This window comes from Natator depressus, chromosome 1 (assembly GCF_965152275.1).
Source record: "Natator depressus isolate rNatDep1 chromosome 1, rNatDep2.hap1, whole genome shotgun sequence".
Taxonomy (NCBI): domain Eukaryota; kingdom Metazoa; phylum Chordata; order Testudines; family Cheloniidae; genus Natator; species Natator depressus.
Window position 1 is genome coordinate 223,499,337 of NC_134234.1, and position 17,653 is coordinate 223,516,989.

Genomic DNA, 17,653 nt, shown 5'->3' on the forward strand with positions numbered 1-17,653 from the left:
CAGTTTGACAATATTAATGACCATGTCGTATATCATTATTATGACATTGTCATTAAGACAGTATAGGCATTTCTCTTTTTCAGATTAACTACACCTTTACACTCCTGTGCTATTTACTGATGATCCGTACCAGATATTTGTTCACTTTTGTCTAAGACTTTATGGGCTCTAGAAAACTCTTGGCAACTACACACACAGCTAAGAACTTATATGGCTTCCACCGCCAAGAAACTAAGCACCATACAATTTCAATGTATTTATCCTAGCAACACCTCTGGGAGGTAGGGCAGTGCTATGATCCCTATTTTACAGATGGGTAACTGAGGCACAGAGAGGCTAAGTAACTTGTCTAAGATCACACAAAGACTGTGGCAGGCAGGGAATTGAACCGAGGTCTGCTAAGTTCTCGACTAGCACCCTAACCACTGGCCCATTCTTCTTCTCTTCAATTAGCCTTACTCCTGAAAGGAAGGATGTTTTTGTTCTTAAGACATTGGACTGGAACTCAGGAAGTCTGGCTTCAGTTCCCAGCTCTACTACTGATATTCTGAGTGATACTGGGCCCCAATCCTGCAAAGAGAATCATACAGTTGGACTCGGTGTGCTCACACAGTTTTCTTTGCTGGATAGAAGCCTTAATGTCTGTGCTTCAGTGAAACAGAGATACTATTTTCTTTCTACCACCCCCTGTATGTCTTGTCTATGCAGATGGTCAGCTCTTTGTGGCAGAGCCTGTCTCTTCTATGCACAATGCTTAGTACACCGGAGCACCAATTCAGTTGGGGTCTCTGGGTGCTAGTGCAATACAAATGATAACACAATTGTACTGGACCACTAAAAGACACTGCACAGACCTATTCAAGTAACACTAGTGATCTGACCAAAATCCACAAAAACAAGGCATTTCAATGTTAGAGCTGCCATTCCATTCTGAGCGCACAGTAGTGTGCCTAGAAACTGCGGTATAATACTTAAAACTATCCCTAATTCAGCGATCCTTTTAAAAGCTGTTATTATTTAACATATTTCTGCAGAAAGCGCCCAGGTTTGCATGGTGATTTACAACACAATAAAGACAAGACCACTGCCCCAAGGAATTTGTTATCCTGGTTACACATGACATAACATAATGCAGAAAAAGATGACATCATGCAAACGGCAGTGAAGAATACATAAAATAAGATTCTGCCCAGTATACATCACTCTCATTTCATTGTTATTGTTTTAATTATTACAATATTTATTTCATTATTTAAATTAAATAAAATTAAAGTTGTCATAGCCAACAGTCCGTACAACATGAGCCAATGATAGGGCTAGAGGTCCTAATTAAAATTAATGGGAGTTGACAGTGCTCAGCACCTTGCAAGAATTGGGTCCATAGTGACTTAACTATAATGCAATACCATTAATGGTAAAGTAGAACAAACAACCTAGACTGTTTTTATTCATGAAGAGCCTGATCCTGCAAGACCTTCACACATGGAACTCCCACTGACTTCAGTGATTTTGTGAGTCTCATTAGCATGGCCCTGTTACAGAGCACCAGGGTTTTTAAGGAGACACAGCCAAGCTGAAAACTAATCTATTGTAAAAAATGGTGTTAAAAGTACTACTGCTGCCCCGAGGCTCTCTGTCAACTTTTGTGATATTAGAACCAGATTTTCCGATTTTTAAATGCTGTTTTCTCCGCTTTTGCTGTGTGACATGCCCACGCAAAAAGGGAAGTTCCATGCACAGAGCACTCATGGGACTGTAAGCACTGTTGATCCTGAATGAGTTAGTACATTTATTACTTATTATTATTACAACATTTGGCTTTACATAGTCCCTTTATGAATATCAAAGTGTTTTAGTATGCAGTATTGTTGTAGCCGCGTTGGTCATGGCAGTGGGTGAAACTTCCCCTGGGGGAGGCGAGCTCCTTGTCCTGCCTCTTTGGCCCACACTCCGTACCTGCTCTGCCCCAGGCCCTGTCCCCACCCACTGCTGACTCGCCACTCACCTCATCACACCACACCCTGAGATCCTCCCTCCTCTCCCCTCCTCCCCCGCCCACCTGCAGCTCGCCCACCTGCTGCTCGCCTCCTCACCCCCCGCTGGACCCCCACCACCACCTGCTGTGCAGCTGGCTCGCCGCTCGCCTCCTCATCCTGCTGCTACCCTCCACCCCCCACACACACCCTCTCCCCTTTTCACCTTAAAGCACTAAACATTCCCCAAGGGAACTGAACAGGCAACAGGTACAGTTCAAGCCAGACAGATTCTCCTCTGCGTGGCAGGGAGTTCAGTGTATGCCAGTGGTTCTCAGACTTGTGTACTGGTGACCCCTTTCATACAGCAAGCCGCTGAGTGCGACCCCCGCTTATACATTAAAAACACTTTCTTATATATTTAACACCATTATAAATGCTGGAGGCAAAGCGGGGCTTGGAGTGGAGGCTGACAGCTCGCGGCCCCCCATGTAATAACTTCACGACCCCTTGAGGGGTCCCGAGCCCCAGTTTGACAACCCCTGGTGTATGCTGTATAGAGAGAGACAAAAAGCCAGACTACCTGTGCCAAACTGAAGCCTAATCTCTCCTTTTGAAAAAGTGCTGGTCATTAACAGCCTGCATCAAGGCAGTAGTTTACTCACCTTTCTTACACAGAATTCCCTGCCAGACTCGTTTACTTAAACTGGGTTTGAATAAAAGGACTAGATCAAGAAATAAACTCACTGGCTATGTCAGCTCCTCCTTGAGCCAGGTTAGCAGCTGTTTCTTCTGGGTACCGAGAATAACTGAAGGGTCATCATTTGGAAACTGTTTGTAACCCCAGTAACACATTTTCCTACAATATAAAAGCCAGCTGAAAGTGGCCAAAAGCTTCCTGGACTTTGGCAAATGCCTGTTAAATGTCTTCATTACCACTTTAATGGTTTAAACCCTTTAACAGTTTCAGTGATCTCTGCTACTAGGTCCCTGGAAGGCTTTTTCACTGTGTAAAAAGAAAAGGAGGACTTGTGGCACCTCACTGCATCCGATGAAGTGAGCTGTAGCTCACGAAAGCTTATGTTCAAATAAATTTGTTAGTCTCTAAGGTACCACAAGTACTCCTTTTCTTTTTGCGGATACAGACTAACACGGCTGCTACTCTGAAACCTGTCACTGTGTAAAGTTACTCAGGGATCCCCTCCGTGGCAGGGCCTCCTAACTCTCCCCTCCGTTTCCCCCCCCGACTCCCTGCTTGCATTCTCTCTCTCACACACACACACACCATGCCCCATAGTGAGTGGGGGGTGAGGAGAGATGTGACTGGCAGCTGTGGGGACCTCAGAGGGGGGAAGGGGATGGGGTGGAGGAGAGGAGAGGAGAGGATGGGAGAGGAGGATGATTCACTCCAGCAGCAGCAAGCCCTGGGAGCCAGGGAAGGGTCAGAGCAGGGAGGGGACAAGGCGGCGGCAGGGGGGAACAGTGCCCAGGTGTCAGAGACGGCTGTGTTAGGGGAGGCAATGCCTCCCCTTTCCTATTATACCCGCCACCCATGGTCCCAGGATATTAGAGAGACAAGGTGGGTGAGGTAATATCTTTTATTAAACCAACTTTCTGGAGAGAGAGACAAACTTTCAAGCTTACAATGCCCCAGTTGCCCCAATAAGAACTAGGTGGGTGAAACCAGCCAATCACTACACTCTCAAATGAACGTACACAGGAAAATGATAAAAAAACAAAAACATCCTATCACCTGTGGGTGAACACTTTTCGCAAAGTGATCGCTCTATGTGTGACCTATCAGTCCTCAACGTCAAAGGAAACCTGCTCAACACTTTCAAAATACAAGTCTTGGTGTTTAAATTAATAACTTTGCTAGACACTAAAAAATCATGGACTGAACAGAGACACAATATTTATGGCTTATTACAATAACACACTAACAACCCCCCACCAGCTGCCTTTACCCCCTTTCTCCCCCCACTCCTCCCCAGTGACTGGATGAGTGTTAAGGGGCCACTTCACCTTGAATGGTCCCTTGAAATATGTGTTAACTAATTATGCTAAAAAATCGGTTCCACCTTGTATTTTGCTGTGACTCTCTGAGTATGTTTCCCAGACCTGAAGAAGAGCTCTGTGTAAGAGAAAAATCTTGTCTCTCACATCAACAGAAGTTGGTCCAATAAAAGATATTACCTTGTCCCTCTCTAAAGTATTTTAAGGCTTACATTTTCTAACTCTCAACATCAGATGTTTCAAGTGGGGAACCAAAAAATTGAGGCATCTCAAATCATTAGTCATTTTCAAAAAGGTAGTTGTAGAAATATTACGCCCCACAGCAAGTCATTAGTAGAGCCAGGAATAGAAGCCACACAGGAGTCTCTCCCTGTTCCAACTATTACTTCACGAATTATGCTTTAAAAGTATTAACAGCATTGTAAAAACACAGCAGAGTGTGACTGGGACACTCTGCACAGACTGTTCTCAATAGTACAATGCATTTGGAATCTTTCCTCTTACACTTTAGGCACTGTATATTATTTGAGTCATGGACCCTTTCATTCATTTAAACGAGTGCTTAGCACCATGTTTTGATAAACCTTTGACAAAGAAAAGCAGCAGTGCTTTTTGGATCAAAACTTTGCATTGCAAATTACCTCTATTGTAGGAATGAAACATAGGTTGTCTTTTAGCTCTGAGTTAACAAGAACAGTTTGCAAAAGCAAGTGAAAGATTGAATGTCGGTATTTTAAGGGTGAGATTTTTTTTAAAGCACCCAACTCCCTTAGGTATTTTAAAAATCCTACCCTAAATTCATAGCTAATTCACCTAGCTCACATGAGCTGTTGAACAAAATCCACCCAATAACAAACTCCCAATACATGGACTAAAACACAACAGAATTATGCACAGGTTTAAAAAAGAAATGTTGACAATAGCTTTTGGTTGTGAGCGGTTTATTGAATACGGTTAAGAGGCAAATTATTTGCGTTAGAAACAGACCATAAATTGTTGAAAGCCATATTACAGAAGCAATTGTGAAAAGCACCCCAAGATTAGAAAATGATCATGAACTTGGAAAAGTACTCAGTAAATGTGAAAAAACAGGCATAAAAAGCAGGTTCTTACAGTGGACATACTTCCAAGAGTACCTATAAATAGTGAAAGCAAGGGGCTGCAGGAAGAGAAGTGTGAAGTAAATATTGCCTATATATTACCCATTTTTAAAAGAAAGCCTGACAAACCCAAATGAGCAACACAAAATTACCCAGTTTTACAAGAACTTGAGAGAATAATTCTATATGGCTGGCCAACAGAAAAACCCAGCACCTCCAAGCATAAAAATGTGTTGGGACTCTAGAGATGAAAATGCTGCATAGGATGCAATTCTGTACATAGGACATCATGTCATAATAATACACAGCCTCAGGTTTGAACTACTACGCATCATTCGCAGTGCCCACCCATGCATGAAATCTGCAATCAATACAAGGAACAGAATGCAAAAGACCCACTGAAACCACATGAAACTCTGACTGCCATTTGTCCAAAGTCAGGACAGATTTATTTGAAATAAACAGGAAACAGTCTCCAAGGACCACTACTGATATATATATGTTTTTAACTTCAGCTGTTGCATATCAAGTATCAAAATTTGCATGACACAGGATTCAAGATAAGTTACTCACAGATGTTGGACTGCATTTTCAAGTGGCTCATTATAGCAAATCTTTTTGATTTATCAGTTCAAGCACACCACACTTCAAGTCCTTACCATGCACAGTCAAGTAAGTGAACAGCAAAAGTAGTGCAATGTAACACACACCTTGACTAGAAAAGTGCCTGATATATTCAAGAGATTCATATTTAGCATGCCTAAAACGTCACTTGACACCTCAGAATGCCTTATTAAGATCACCAGCTCCAAAGTTCTTGGGCAAAAGATCAAATTCTTAATATCATCATCTAAAAGATTTTCTGAAACAGAGTATGTCTACACTGGAGTTGGGGTTATAATTTCCAGTTTAGGTACACACACACGCTAGCTCGATGAGAGCTAGTGCGCTAAAAAAAAGCAGTGTAAATATGACTGCATGGGAGGATCAATGGGCTAGTCCTCTTGAGTACTATCCCATCTGAAACCCATGACACAGACTTGGGGTATTTAGCCCTTTCTGCTTCTCTCACTGCCCTGACTACACTGCTAATTTTAGCCCGAGTTGGAAATTACACCTTCAAGTGTGTTGACATACCTGCAGACAATTAACACTAAAGTAGTTTTTAAAAGACTATATGCCAGGAAACTGGAAAAAAATAAATACTGAAACAAAAATGTCAAACAGTTACTCCATATTGCAACTGGGAGAGAATATTAGATTTCAAACAGAAAGTGTCTGTCCAGGTAACATCTATACAATCTATACAATCCCACATCAAGTTCATTTGTTGTGTTAAAGGTAAGCTCTATAGGACATGGTACACTGACAGGAGTAACACATGCTCACCCAGTCACTGACAATGAAAAACACCAGGAGCAGCAAACAAGCTCCAGATGGCAGGTCTGTCTGAGAACAAGTTTCCATACGATCAGAACTCCATTGAGGTTCAGAGTTAGTGGTTATTGACAGATATATAATAAGAGGCAAAATAATCCTCTCATCTGTCAGGAAGTTTGGGGTCACCTATCTTGACCTTCACTGTAGAGGTCTCCCTTTGTGTGTTTTGTTAGTTGGCAGTATTCATTTGTAATTGTAGGGCTTTTTTTCAGTTCAAGTTCTAGTTCATTTGATGTGATTGCTTTTTAGAAAGGGAAGGTGTAACAGCAATCATGGGATTCAGTGGATACTGACTTGTGACAGGGGTATAACCTTTGTAAACTTGACCCTTGTCATAAAGTGGCATGAGGACTGTTGAGTGGCTTTGATCTTCCTCTTAGAGATCCAATGTGCACCCTTAATTCAACTGTTCTTCACTTGATCACAAGTCAGGCATCCTGAAATTAACACTTAAACAGGTTAGTCTTCTACAAGTCTATATAGAGCACTATCTGGCTTTTGAACAGAATAAAGAATATGTATATATTCTGCTGACTCAAATTGGTTATATACTACTTACCATGTTGAGTTATTTGGCTGTTGTGTAGCTGTTTCCCTTAACCTTGGTTCTAAAGCAGAAGTGGGCAAACTACTGCCCGCGGGACCACCCTGCCCGGCCCCTGAGCTCCTGGCCCAGGAGGCTCGCCCCTGACCCCTCCCCCAATGTTCCCCTCTCCCCCACAGCCTCAGCTCACTGCGCTGCTGGAACAATGCTCTGGGCTGTGAGCTCCTGGGGTAGCACAGCTGCAGAGCCGCGGCCTGACCCGGTGCTCTGTGCTGCGCGACTGCCTGTCCTGGTGCAGCTGCACTGCCAGCCACCAGTGCTCCAGGCAGCGTGGTAAGGGGCCGGGGGCAGGGAGCAGGGGGGTGGATAGAGGGCAGGGGAGCTCAGGGGCTGGTCATGGCCGGGATGTGGATAGGGGTCAGGGCAGTCAGAGGGTGGGGAATGGGGGGGTTGAATGGAGGCAGCGGTCATGGGGGGCAGTCAGGGGCGGGGGGTTCTGGGGAGGTCACGGGACAGGGAGCAGGGAGGGTGGGTGGGGCAGAGGTCCCGGGGGGCAGTCAGGAAGGGGGGGGGGTTGGATGGGGTGGCAGGGTGCAGTTAGGGACGAGGGGTCCGGAGGCGGTCAGGGGACAGAGAGCAGGGGTGTGGATGGGGCAGTGGTCCCCGGGGGGCCGTCAGGGAACAGGGTGGGTTGGATGGGGCAGGAGTCCCTGGTGGCCTATCGGGGGTGTCGGATAGAGGGCGGGGGCCGGGCCACACCTGGCTGTTTGGGGAGACACAGCCTCTGCTAACCAGCCCTCTATACAATTTCAGAAACCTGATGCAGCCCTCAGGCCAGAAAGTTTGCCCGCCCGTTCTCAAGTCACATTCAGACTATATTGTGGTTGACTGTGGTGATATAGCACATGTTCATAGAGAAAAGGGGGAACACGGTCTAAGGGGATATATTATTATCCCTCTCTTTTTCCTAATTTTTTGAGGTTAGAAGGTGAAGTTTGCTAAAAGTCATTCAGAGGCAGCTAGAAATTCCTTAAAGACTGAAAATGCTTTAATCATTTAATTACTGAAGTTAGAGTTGTAGGTACCAAATAGCAACCGTAAAGAAACTCTATCCATCCTGTGTCAATCTTTTAGATTAAAATACTGCTGAATTAGTCCTATTTATAAACTACTGAAAATGCAAGGAGACAAAAAGACCTGATATAGAACCAATTGAAGACAGTGGAAAGATGATTTAGTTGGGGATTGGTCCTGTTTTGAGCAGGGGGTTGGACTAGATGACCTCCTGAGGTCCCTTCCAACCCTGATATTCTATGATTCTATGACTACCATTGACTTCTGTGATCTTTGGATCAAGCTCAAAGAAAGAAATTTTTAATATTCTCTCTCAAAATTTCCAGTGTGCTCTTCAAAATGGTAAATAAAACATCAACCATAACATTATGAAATGCACTCAATTTGCCTGCAAAGATCTCCATCCATCCCTTCCTCGGGTGCTGTTGTTTAATTTTAGTTTAGTTTTTTAGATATATCCATTGCCCATAAGAAATTACACAGGATTCTTCTTTGGCCTTCATCTGGCAGGGAAGACGTTTGCAAAAGGATAGGTTTTGCAATAAAATCAACCTTCTACCCAGGTCTAGTACTGCATCCAATTGACTTTAACAGGAATGTACCACTGCATTGTAGATTACACAAGTATATTTTGAAATTAATTTTGTTTAGTAACATTGTCCTGTTAGTATAATATGTATACATAGGCTTGGAAGGATTTGATTTTTGTGAGTGAATGTCGGTAAAAATGGATTTCAGCATGCACATGTGATGCCAACAGACCCCGGGCACTGGGATCAAACCTGGGACCTCCAGAGCTTAGTGCATGAGCCTCTACTGCATGAGTGAAAAGCTATATGGCTGTTAGCTAAGGCTGTAGAGCAGACTCATTAATCTCCCTCTAAGTGGTCTCAGTGCCACTAGATGGGACAGAACACTACCCCCAGGAGGTGTGTGGGTTATACACACACACAAACCAGCAAAAATATATAATATATATATATATATTTCCATTGACAATATTTTAAACGTATGGATAGGCAAAGTAAGAAAAATGCGGCCTGAGAACTTTTTAGGGTTTGATTTAAGAATGTTTGTGTATTTTGACAAGTGATGTTGACAACTTGCAGTTTAATGGTTATGAAGCTTTAACTTTTTGAATCTCAACAGGTACGATCATAAAATAATTATTTTCTGGCATCCTCCCATAGCCTGGTCCCCATAACATCCCACAAATGTGAAAAATTTAAAAGATAAAAATTTGAAAAATGCTTAAACCCCAGAATTTTGCGGCTCTAAAAAATTGCTTTAAAAAATAAACAGAGATATTCGCCATCAAAATTATAAAAAAAAAAGAAGTAAAAATTGAATTCTACCGAGCTTACGTACACACCTCTTCTAACATGGCTAATCCAACTTTAACAAAATTACTAGCTAAAAAGTGTACATCACATAGTCTAATACTTCAAGTTAAAATAACCTATTTTCAGTGGCATTCAGATGAAACAAATCTCTGAATGCTGTATGAAATAAAAATATTTAGGAAAAAAAGTACTGACACCACGTAGAGAGATTAATGAGTCTGCTCTACAGCCTTAGTTAACAGTTACAGCAGCCTGTAACTCTGAAACAGTTAAACTCAAAACCCTGCAGCCACAGGTGAATGATCAAAATATCTATTTAGTATATATGAGCCTTTGCTGAGAGTGGTTTTACTGTGACAATATGCTGCGATGTATATGTACACTCAAATGCAGTAAACTATAGCAATTATTGAACTTGTAATAATTCCACAGTGGACCATACTAACCTTAATGCTACATTAGCAGTCTACAGAGTAGCAGCCGTGTTAGTCTGTATCCGCAAAAAGAAAAGGAGGACTTGTGGCATCTTAGAGACAACGAATTTATTTGAGCATAAACTTTCGTGAGCTACAGCTATCCGATGAAGTGAGCTGTAGCTCACGAAAGCTTATGCTCAAATAAATTTGTTAGTCTCTAAGGTGCCACAAGTCCTCCTTTTCTATTAGCAGTCTAAAAATTAGTCAGAAATTACATAAATTAGATGTGGCCTATAGGCTGGTCCAAGATTCCAAAATAGAATAGACAGACTGCTTTCATCCCACCTGCCAGAAATAGTTGGCTGTGGATTGATCCTACATCCCTACCCTGTCTGATCAGGATTTACTTATGTTAATGGGGAACTGAAGTCTTATCAGACGTTGTTTCCTAAAATCATTTGAAGGTAAGAAGATAGTGTGTTATATTTGCAATTTTTTAATTATACTTTTTTAAAAATCTGCAGTTAGAATGCAAATGTTGGTAGATGCGCACACACAAATGGTATTGACCCAATGTGGAAATCCAAAATGCCCTGGTAAATTGCAAGAGGTACCCACCTCCTATTGCCTTTGCTTAAAAAGATTAAATTAATTTTAGGTTGTGCTGAGGGACATGTTCTAGCTGAACTATCAGATAACACCATTTCCATTTGTGTTTTATGTTTTCAAAATTCAATTAGGAATTGGATTTTCTTCCTTGACACCAGACAAAGCATTTTTTTAAACCTTGTTTTAGTTGAAAGTGATGGTACTCAAGGGTAACAACCATTATTTAAAGTCGAATTGGTGGGCATATAACTTGATTAAGAGTTATGGGGGGGAGAGGGGTTGGGACAGTCTAACCAAAGTATTAATGAGATGACCTTATTGTTATTTTCTGATTTACATTTTATAATAAAAGATTATTGATGATCACAAGAGCTGAGAAGGTTGCTAACATGCTGGCTTAAACTAATGTTCAAGATGAGGTTCACAATATCTTCTGTTTCAAAAATCTTATGTGGTTGCCAACCTTCCCGGATTGGCCGTGAGTTTCCCGGAATGGGCCTCAATCTCCTGATTGGCTCCTGAAGCCAATCTGGGAGATTTAGGCCCCTAAAAGTCCAGTGGGTGGTATAGTGAGACTAAGGCAGGCTCCCTAGCTGCCCTGGATCCACACAGCTCCCAGAAGCAGCCAGCAAGTCCCTCTAGCTCCTAGGTGCAGGGGCAACCAGGGGGGTCTCTGCACACTGCCCTGCCCCGAGCACTGACTCTGCAGCTCGCATTGGCCAGGAACCGCGGGAGCTACGGGGGCGGTGCCTGCAGGCAGAGGCAGCATGCAGAGCTGCCTGGCCACCCCTGAGCCTAGGAGCCAGACATGCCGGCTGCTTTCCGGGAGCCGCCCCCCAAACCCCCATCCGTGCCCCAACCACCTGCCCCAGCCCTGAGCCCCCCCACAGCTAAACTCCCTCTCAGAGCCTGCACCCCTCCCACACCCTAACCCCCTGCCCCAGGCTCAGCCGGGAGCCCCCTCCCACACTGTGAATCTCTCGGCTCCACCTCCAGCCCAGAGCCCGAACCGCCTCCTGCACCCCAACCCCCTGCCCCAGCCCAATGAAAGTGAGCGAGGGTGGGGGAGAGCGAGTGACAGAGGAAGCGGGGATGGAGTGAGTGGAGGGCGGGGCCTCAGATAAGGGGCAGGGCAGGGGGCGTGGCAAGGGTGTTTGGGTTTGTGCGATTAGACAGTTGGCAACCCTAGGCTCTTATCATGGCTAGGCTGTGGCCCCCCAGCCGGAGCAAGATCCAAGTAAGACCTGCGCTCAGGCAGCTGTGGGGAGCCGTGGACCCTCCTGCCCTGGGGTGGGCAGGGAAGGCCATGAGGCAGAGACACAGGCCGGGGGCTGCAGGTAGAGGGTCAGTGGTACCCCACAGCTGGCCGGGCTACAGCTGCCAGCCTGGCCGGGAGGGACAGGGCCTCTTCTGAAAAGTGGATGGGCCAGGCCTATTCACTTTCAAAAAGTGGGAGGGCCATGGCCCCTTGCCCCCCTCCCCGCCCCCATTTCAGCACCCTGCCTCTGCTTTATGTGCTACCGCAATATAATTGATAAATAATGACAAAATTATTTTCTGAGTAAGTAAACACTAAAATATCACCCAAGCAGTACTCAAATCCATCACCCTTGGTTTTATAAACCTGGGACACTGCTAAACATCATCTCTAAATGACCCACAGCCTCATTCTCGCTTATTCTGATTTTGAAGATAGGGAAAATCTAACATCTAGTTAAAAAATATCACATTTTCTTCCTTCTTCCTTTTCAAAAATAAAAACAGATTTGCTTGAAAGGTAAAAAAATTGTTTTGGGTTGAGCAAAATTCTGAGATTTTTTTAAAATATATTTGAATTTGTTGAAATAAAACTAAAGGAAATTTTCAAGCAAAAAGTAATTTCAAACAAACAAACAAACAAAATCCAAACACTTTGTTTCAAAAATCTCTCAAACAAAATGTTTAGATTTCTTTGGATTTTTTTTCCCAGAAGGGAAAAAAATTTGGCAAAATCAAAATGAACTAGCAAAATGTTTTGGTACACATAACCCTGCATTTTTTGCTGAAAAAAAGTTTTGATTGAAAAAATTTGCCCAACTCTTCCTCTGTGGGGTACGTATTACCTTCTTCTGGTTACAGATCAGAAAACTGAGGTAGAGAGATGAATTGACTTGTCTTGAGCCACAAAGATGAGTTTACATTTTAGGATCTCCTTGCTAGGCTCCCATGCCTCTCTCTAATACTTATATATTCTGAGATTAGACGCAGGTGGTGGGAGGATTTTCTCTCTACTTTACGACAGGTTTCAGAGTAGCAGTCGTGTTAGTCTGTATTCACAAAAAGAAAAGGAGTACTTGTGGCACCTTAGAGACTAACCAATTTATTTGAGCATAAGCTTTCGTGAGCTACAGCTCACGTCATCGGATACCTATTTATAAATACTCCTTTTCTCTCTGCTTTATGTTGTATCAGAAATCTGGCAATGACTAAAAAGAACCAAATAAACTAAAACAACCCAAAAAACTGAAACCCGCCACAAACATTCAGTTTTCTTCTTATGTTAATTACATTGAGCAAACAATTAAAACGGGCAAAAACAAATGTAGGACCCCATCATGTACGCTGCTATGTGCCCTTAAACTTCATTGACGTTACCAGGGGTTGTAGGTGCTTTCAGGAAGCTGCATATGAATAATTGAAATGAATGAATAAACAAAAAAAAATGCACTGTGCGTGTGCTATTTCAGAACCACTAGGAGTGGACTGTTGTAAATCCTAATATGAAAATTAAACAGTTTATGAGATTATTTCTATGTTTCCCCCTGAAGATTTGTTTTGCTTTGTATCTGTTAGGCCAGTCAAAAAGTAACAGGCAAAGCTTTGTGTACGGGCATTAAATCATTTCAGTAACGTGCTGTAAATTCCTCTGCAGTAGCATTATAGGGGTTAGTCACCAAAGAAGGAGGAAAATGATGATGGTAGAAGTTTTGCTGGTGAATGTGAACAAAGAGAAATCAGAGGAAGAAATGTTATAAACAATAATAGGGCAGTACAAAGTGTTCCAATCCAACTCCAAATGAAACCAAGAGAGCATCTTTTGGTGGACTTAATGGAAGTTGGATCAGGCCCTCTTAGAGAAGCAAACACCTGTGAAAAAACCCAGCCCAACTTCCCAATCAGGCTGTACACCATCCTGCAATCTTCTCTCAACCAGCCTGCATCCCGCAGCACCTTACCCTCCTTGCCATTCCAGCCTGCACAACCCTAGCATCCTTCCCCCATCACACAGGCCTGCATGGTTCCTCTCAGCATCATTCCCTCCCATTTTGGTGTTCCTGCTACACCCCATTCACTGTCTTCATTACATTCATTCCACACACCCACTGAATACTGGAATGGTGCCAGTCAGAATTCTTTGACACATTTTCTGACCAACATATACACAATGTGTAACTTGGCCCAATGGGATGTGTGCATGGGTCAGTTTACCTGGTCTGGTTATAAGGCCTTCTACCTTGGTTTCTCCTACTTAGCTCCCCAAAAAATGTACACAGACTCAAATGGCTCAAGTGTATCCACTTCCTGGAATCTGGTTTATTTCACAAAACAGAACAGCTCAGCTCAACTCAAGTCTTCCAGCCCTCTTCCCCAGGCTCACCTGCTCCTCCAACTAGATTTCACAGCCCTTAAGTCCTCTCAAAACCAAAACCTCCTTCCTAGCCTTACCCAAAACCGTTCCCAGACAAGTCTTCTGCTCCTGCTCCCTGCAGGTATCTCCCACCAGATGTTCTACCTGGCTGGTCCAGAGTCCCTTTTCTGACCCCAAGTTTCCCCCATCTGTCTGGGCCAGCTCTCTCTTAAAGGACGCCTCATCACCAGGTTGCCGTCACATGATGCTTGGTCACCTGACATAGCTGCCAGTCAAGGTCTTGAAATGTAGTGCAGGGATGCATGCATGCACTCCAGGCCTGTTACAAGATGCAACTGGGGACCATTTAGTCTAAGTACTGGGATTTTAATGAATTCTAAATCATGGGATGTCCTTGCTTTCCTGGATAGGTCTTGCAATTTTCATGTTATTTTAATTTAACTCTCGTCATCTGTATATTTTTGTTTTTCAGTGTCCGCTGAAGTGATGAGGCCTCTTTTCATATATTGAGTTTCAAGAGACATAATCACCTAATTAGGACAAGTAATGATACCACGAATGCCATTTCTAAATTTTGTGAGGATTAAGACAGTATTTGCACTACAGCACGTCAGCGATTTCAAAGTATTCTTTTACACGGCCCCTATTGAAATCAATCTACTATGTATCTAGTGCTCCAAAATGCTAGTAGTTCCATAACACACCAAGCACCAAGGTCCAACAGAATTTGGATTCAGGGGATTGGTGGCGAAAGGCTGCAGCTTTACTAAGGCAAAATTGACAGTAAATAAAAGTCAGCAACAATAGACATAGAACAACAGACCATCCAGCTTCCAGAAAAACCACCGCTCTAAAATCTACATCTCAGGTTATAATCTATATTTAACATCACTGACCAACTCTACCTTCACCCTAATAAGGATGTATGGACAGCCTTCTCCACTTGAGTCCTATCCTCTTGTCATGACACACTCTCCACCTTAATGGGCAAGGTATTTTTAAGCCTTCACAATGTACTACTTTCCCAGCATGCTGGGAATTAGCGGCAGCTCTTCTCTTCCTATAAACATCCCCAGCAATGACTGGCCTGCAACCCACTTGAAATCTGCACAACCTCCATGGCCTCCTCTCAGTGAACAAACCTGGGATAAACAACATTTATGATCCTGGTGAAATACTTTAACAAATTATCTTGCCTCGAACAGTGCAGCCCCCACTGCCAAATGTACCTCAATCTAACATAGGCAAACAGGACCGTTATATGGCTGGGACCTGTACGGCACGGGGACGGTATGTGGGCAACTAGTCACTAGACCTCAGTTCAGCAAAACACTTAAACATATACATAATTTTTAAGAAGGAAGAGTATGGGCTACTGACAATGCTACCCTCCTGCTTCTGAATTAATGTATTGCTGTACATAATGTATGTACTTTGTAGTAAGACACTGCCTTCTTCCAAACCCATCAGCTGTTGATTTCTCTCCACAGGAAGCAGGGAAGCAGCATTCACCTATGCCATTACCGCTGCTGGGGTTGCACATGCTGTCACTGCTGCCTGCAGCCAGGGCAACCTGAGCAACTGTGGCTGTGACCGAGAGAAACAGGGCTACTACAACCAGGAGGAGGGCTGGAAATGGGGAGGCTGCTCTGCGGATATCAGATACGGCATTGAATTCTCCAGGAAGTTTGTTGATGCCCGAGAAATCAAAAAGAATGCACGGAGGCTGATGAACTTGCACAACAATGAGGCTGGAAGAAAGGTATTCTAGACGGGGAGGGGATGGGATAACATGCTCTCCGGAGGGTGGGGGGTCCTTTTAATTTGCAACTGAACTTAAGTGGGGCTGGTTATAGCGAGCAATGCCCCCAGTCTTCACCCTCCTTCAAGATTGTCATTCTGCGCCCATCTCAAAGTTATCTGATCGTGTTTAATGCCTATATTTGTTTTATAGATTCAGAAATGAGTTTATATCAAAGCTCCATTAACTACTCCACAGTTTATGTGCCTCTAACCATTTCTACTTCTTTAGGCCCCCTTCCAAGCTCTCTTGAAATTAGGCATGATCTTGCAGGAATTGTCATGGGTAGTGCTAAATCTTTGCATTTTCTCTCCTTGGAAAAAAGCTAGCAAAAGGTAAAGGGGATTGTGGTGGGACATAGAAAGATTTCTGTGTTGCTGAACTCCAACAGCTCCAGTTGTTACTCATTCCACCCAAAGGCAAAATGCTGCTTCAAGTATGCCTCTAATCAAATACATACTTTCTAGCAAATGCATAACTGTCAATTTCACATTGGTGGAGTGTATATAACCACATGATCGCTAGACAAGTGTTACCTAATCTTTGGAAGAAGACACACACTTAAATGTCTACAATCATGATTTAGCTGCTTGCCAATGAAACAATAAACTTAATGGAATTATGCCAATTTACGCCAGTTGAAGATCTAACTCCATAGCTCCAAAAGTTTGCCTTTTAAAAATTAAAATATGCCCTTTTTCATAATACATCACCACACTCAAAAGAGATTTTGTTAAAGTTTTTAAAAATGTTTTCAGCCTAAGAAATAAGGGTACTGATTTTCCAAGATGTAGCTTCTGTATGAATTAAATTGTATTATGTATTCTACTACAGGGGTTCTCGACCTTTTTCTTTCTGAGGCCCCGCCAACATGCTATAAAAACTCTATGGTCGACCTGTGCCAAAACAACTGTTTTTTTGCATATAAAAGCCAGAGTCAGTTTTAGGGAGTAGCAAGCAGGGCAATTGCCTGGGGCCCCACGAAGCTAAATTGCTCAGGTTTCGGCTTCAGTTCCAGGTGGCAGGGCTCAGGGCCCCAGCAGGTCTAATGCCAGCCCTGCTTGGAGGACCCCGATGCCTGCTCACGGACCCACAGAGGGCCACGGACCCCTGGTTGAGAACCATTGTTGTACTGTACAGAAAGAGAATTTCAGTCTATCACAGACCAGAAAAAAATATCAGACATTATTCCTTACAAATTTCCTTCCCTAAACAGTTGTGTGTTTTTGCTGTGTGCTGCGCACTAGTTGTTGTATTCCGTCCCAGAGATGGCTCATTTTTGACGGAGGCTGAAGCAATTCCTGTACATACTGTATTTTGAAAGACATAATAGCACTCAATCCATGCAAAAAACTCTCAGGGGTTGCAATGGGAGCTCTGTACAAAAGCTGAGGGCAGAATATGGCTGTAGTTTGTAAAATGCATTGAAATCAAAGGCGTTATATAAATGAAAGAAAAAGAAAGAGAAAATGGAGCGATGATCCAGAGTGCTGGAATGGAAGCCAGGAATTCCTGAACAGGGGAGCACTGGACATTTTTATGCCATAGGTGGAATGTGGGAGGCAAATCACCTGGGGTACATGATGGAAGGTATCCTTAAAAAGGGTAGATCTCTATACGTGAAAGTTGTCCTGACTGGCAAGTGTGGGGAGGGAGAGCAGCCAGGACATGGCTCCTGGCCCAATTGGTGCTGCTAGTCTGGAACTGGT

General features: G+C 43.4%; 1 protein-coding gene across 2 annotated transcripts in view; it reads left to right on the forward strand.

Moving 5' to 3' along the window:
- WNT7B (Wnt family member 7B) overlaps positions 1-17,653 on the forward strand; it is a 127,672-nt gene that overhangs the window by 99,782 nt on the left and 10,237 nt on the right. For both annotated transcript variants that reach the window (XM_074949033.1, XM_074949023.1), the window contains exon 3: positions 15,634-15,905. In XM_074949033.1, the coding sequence (XP_074805134.1) occupies positions 15,634-15,905 (272 nt within the window). The remainder of the gene's footprint in view (positions 1-15,633; positions 15,906-17,653) is intronic.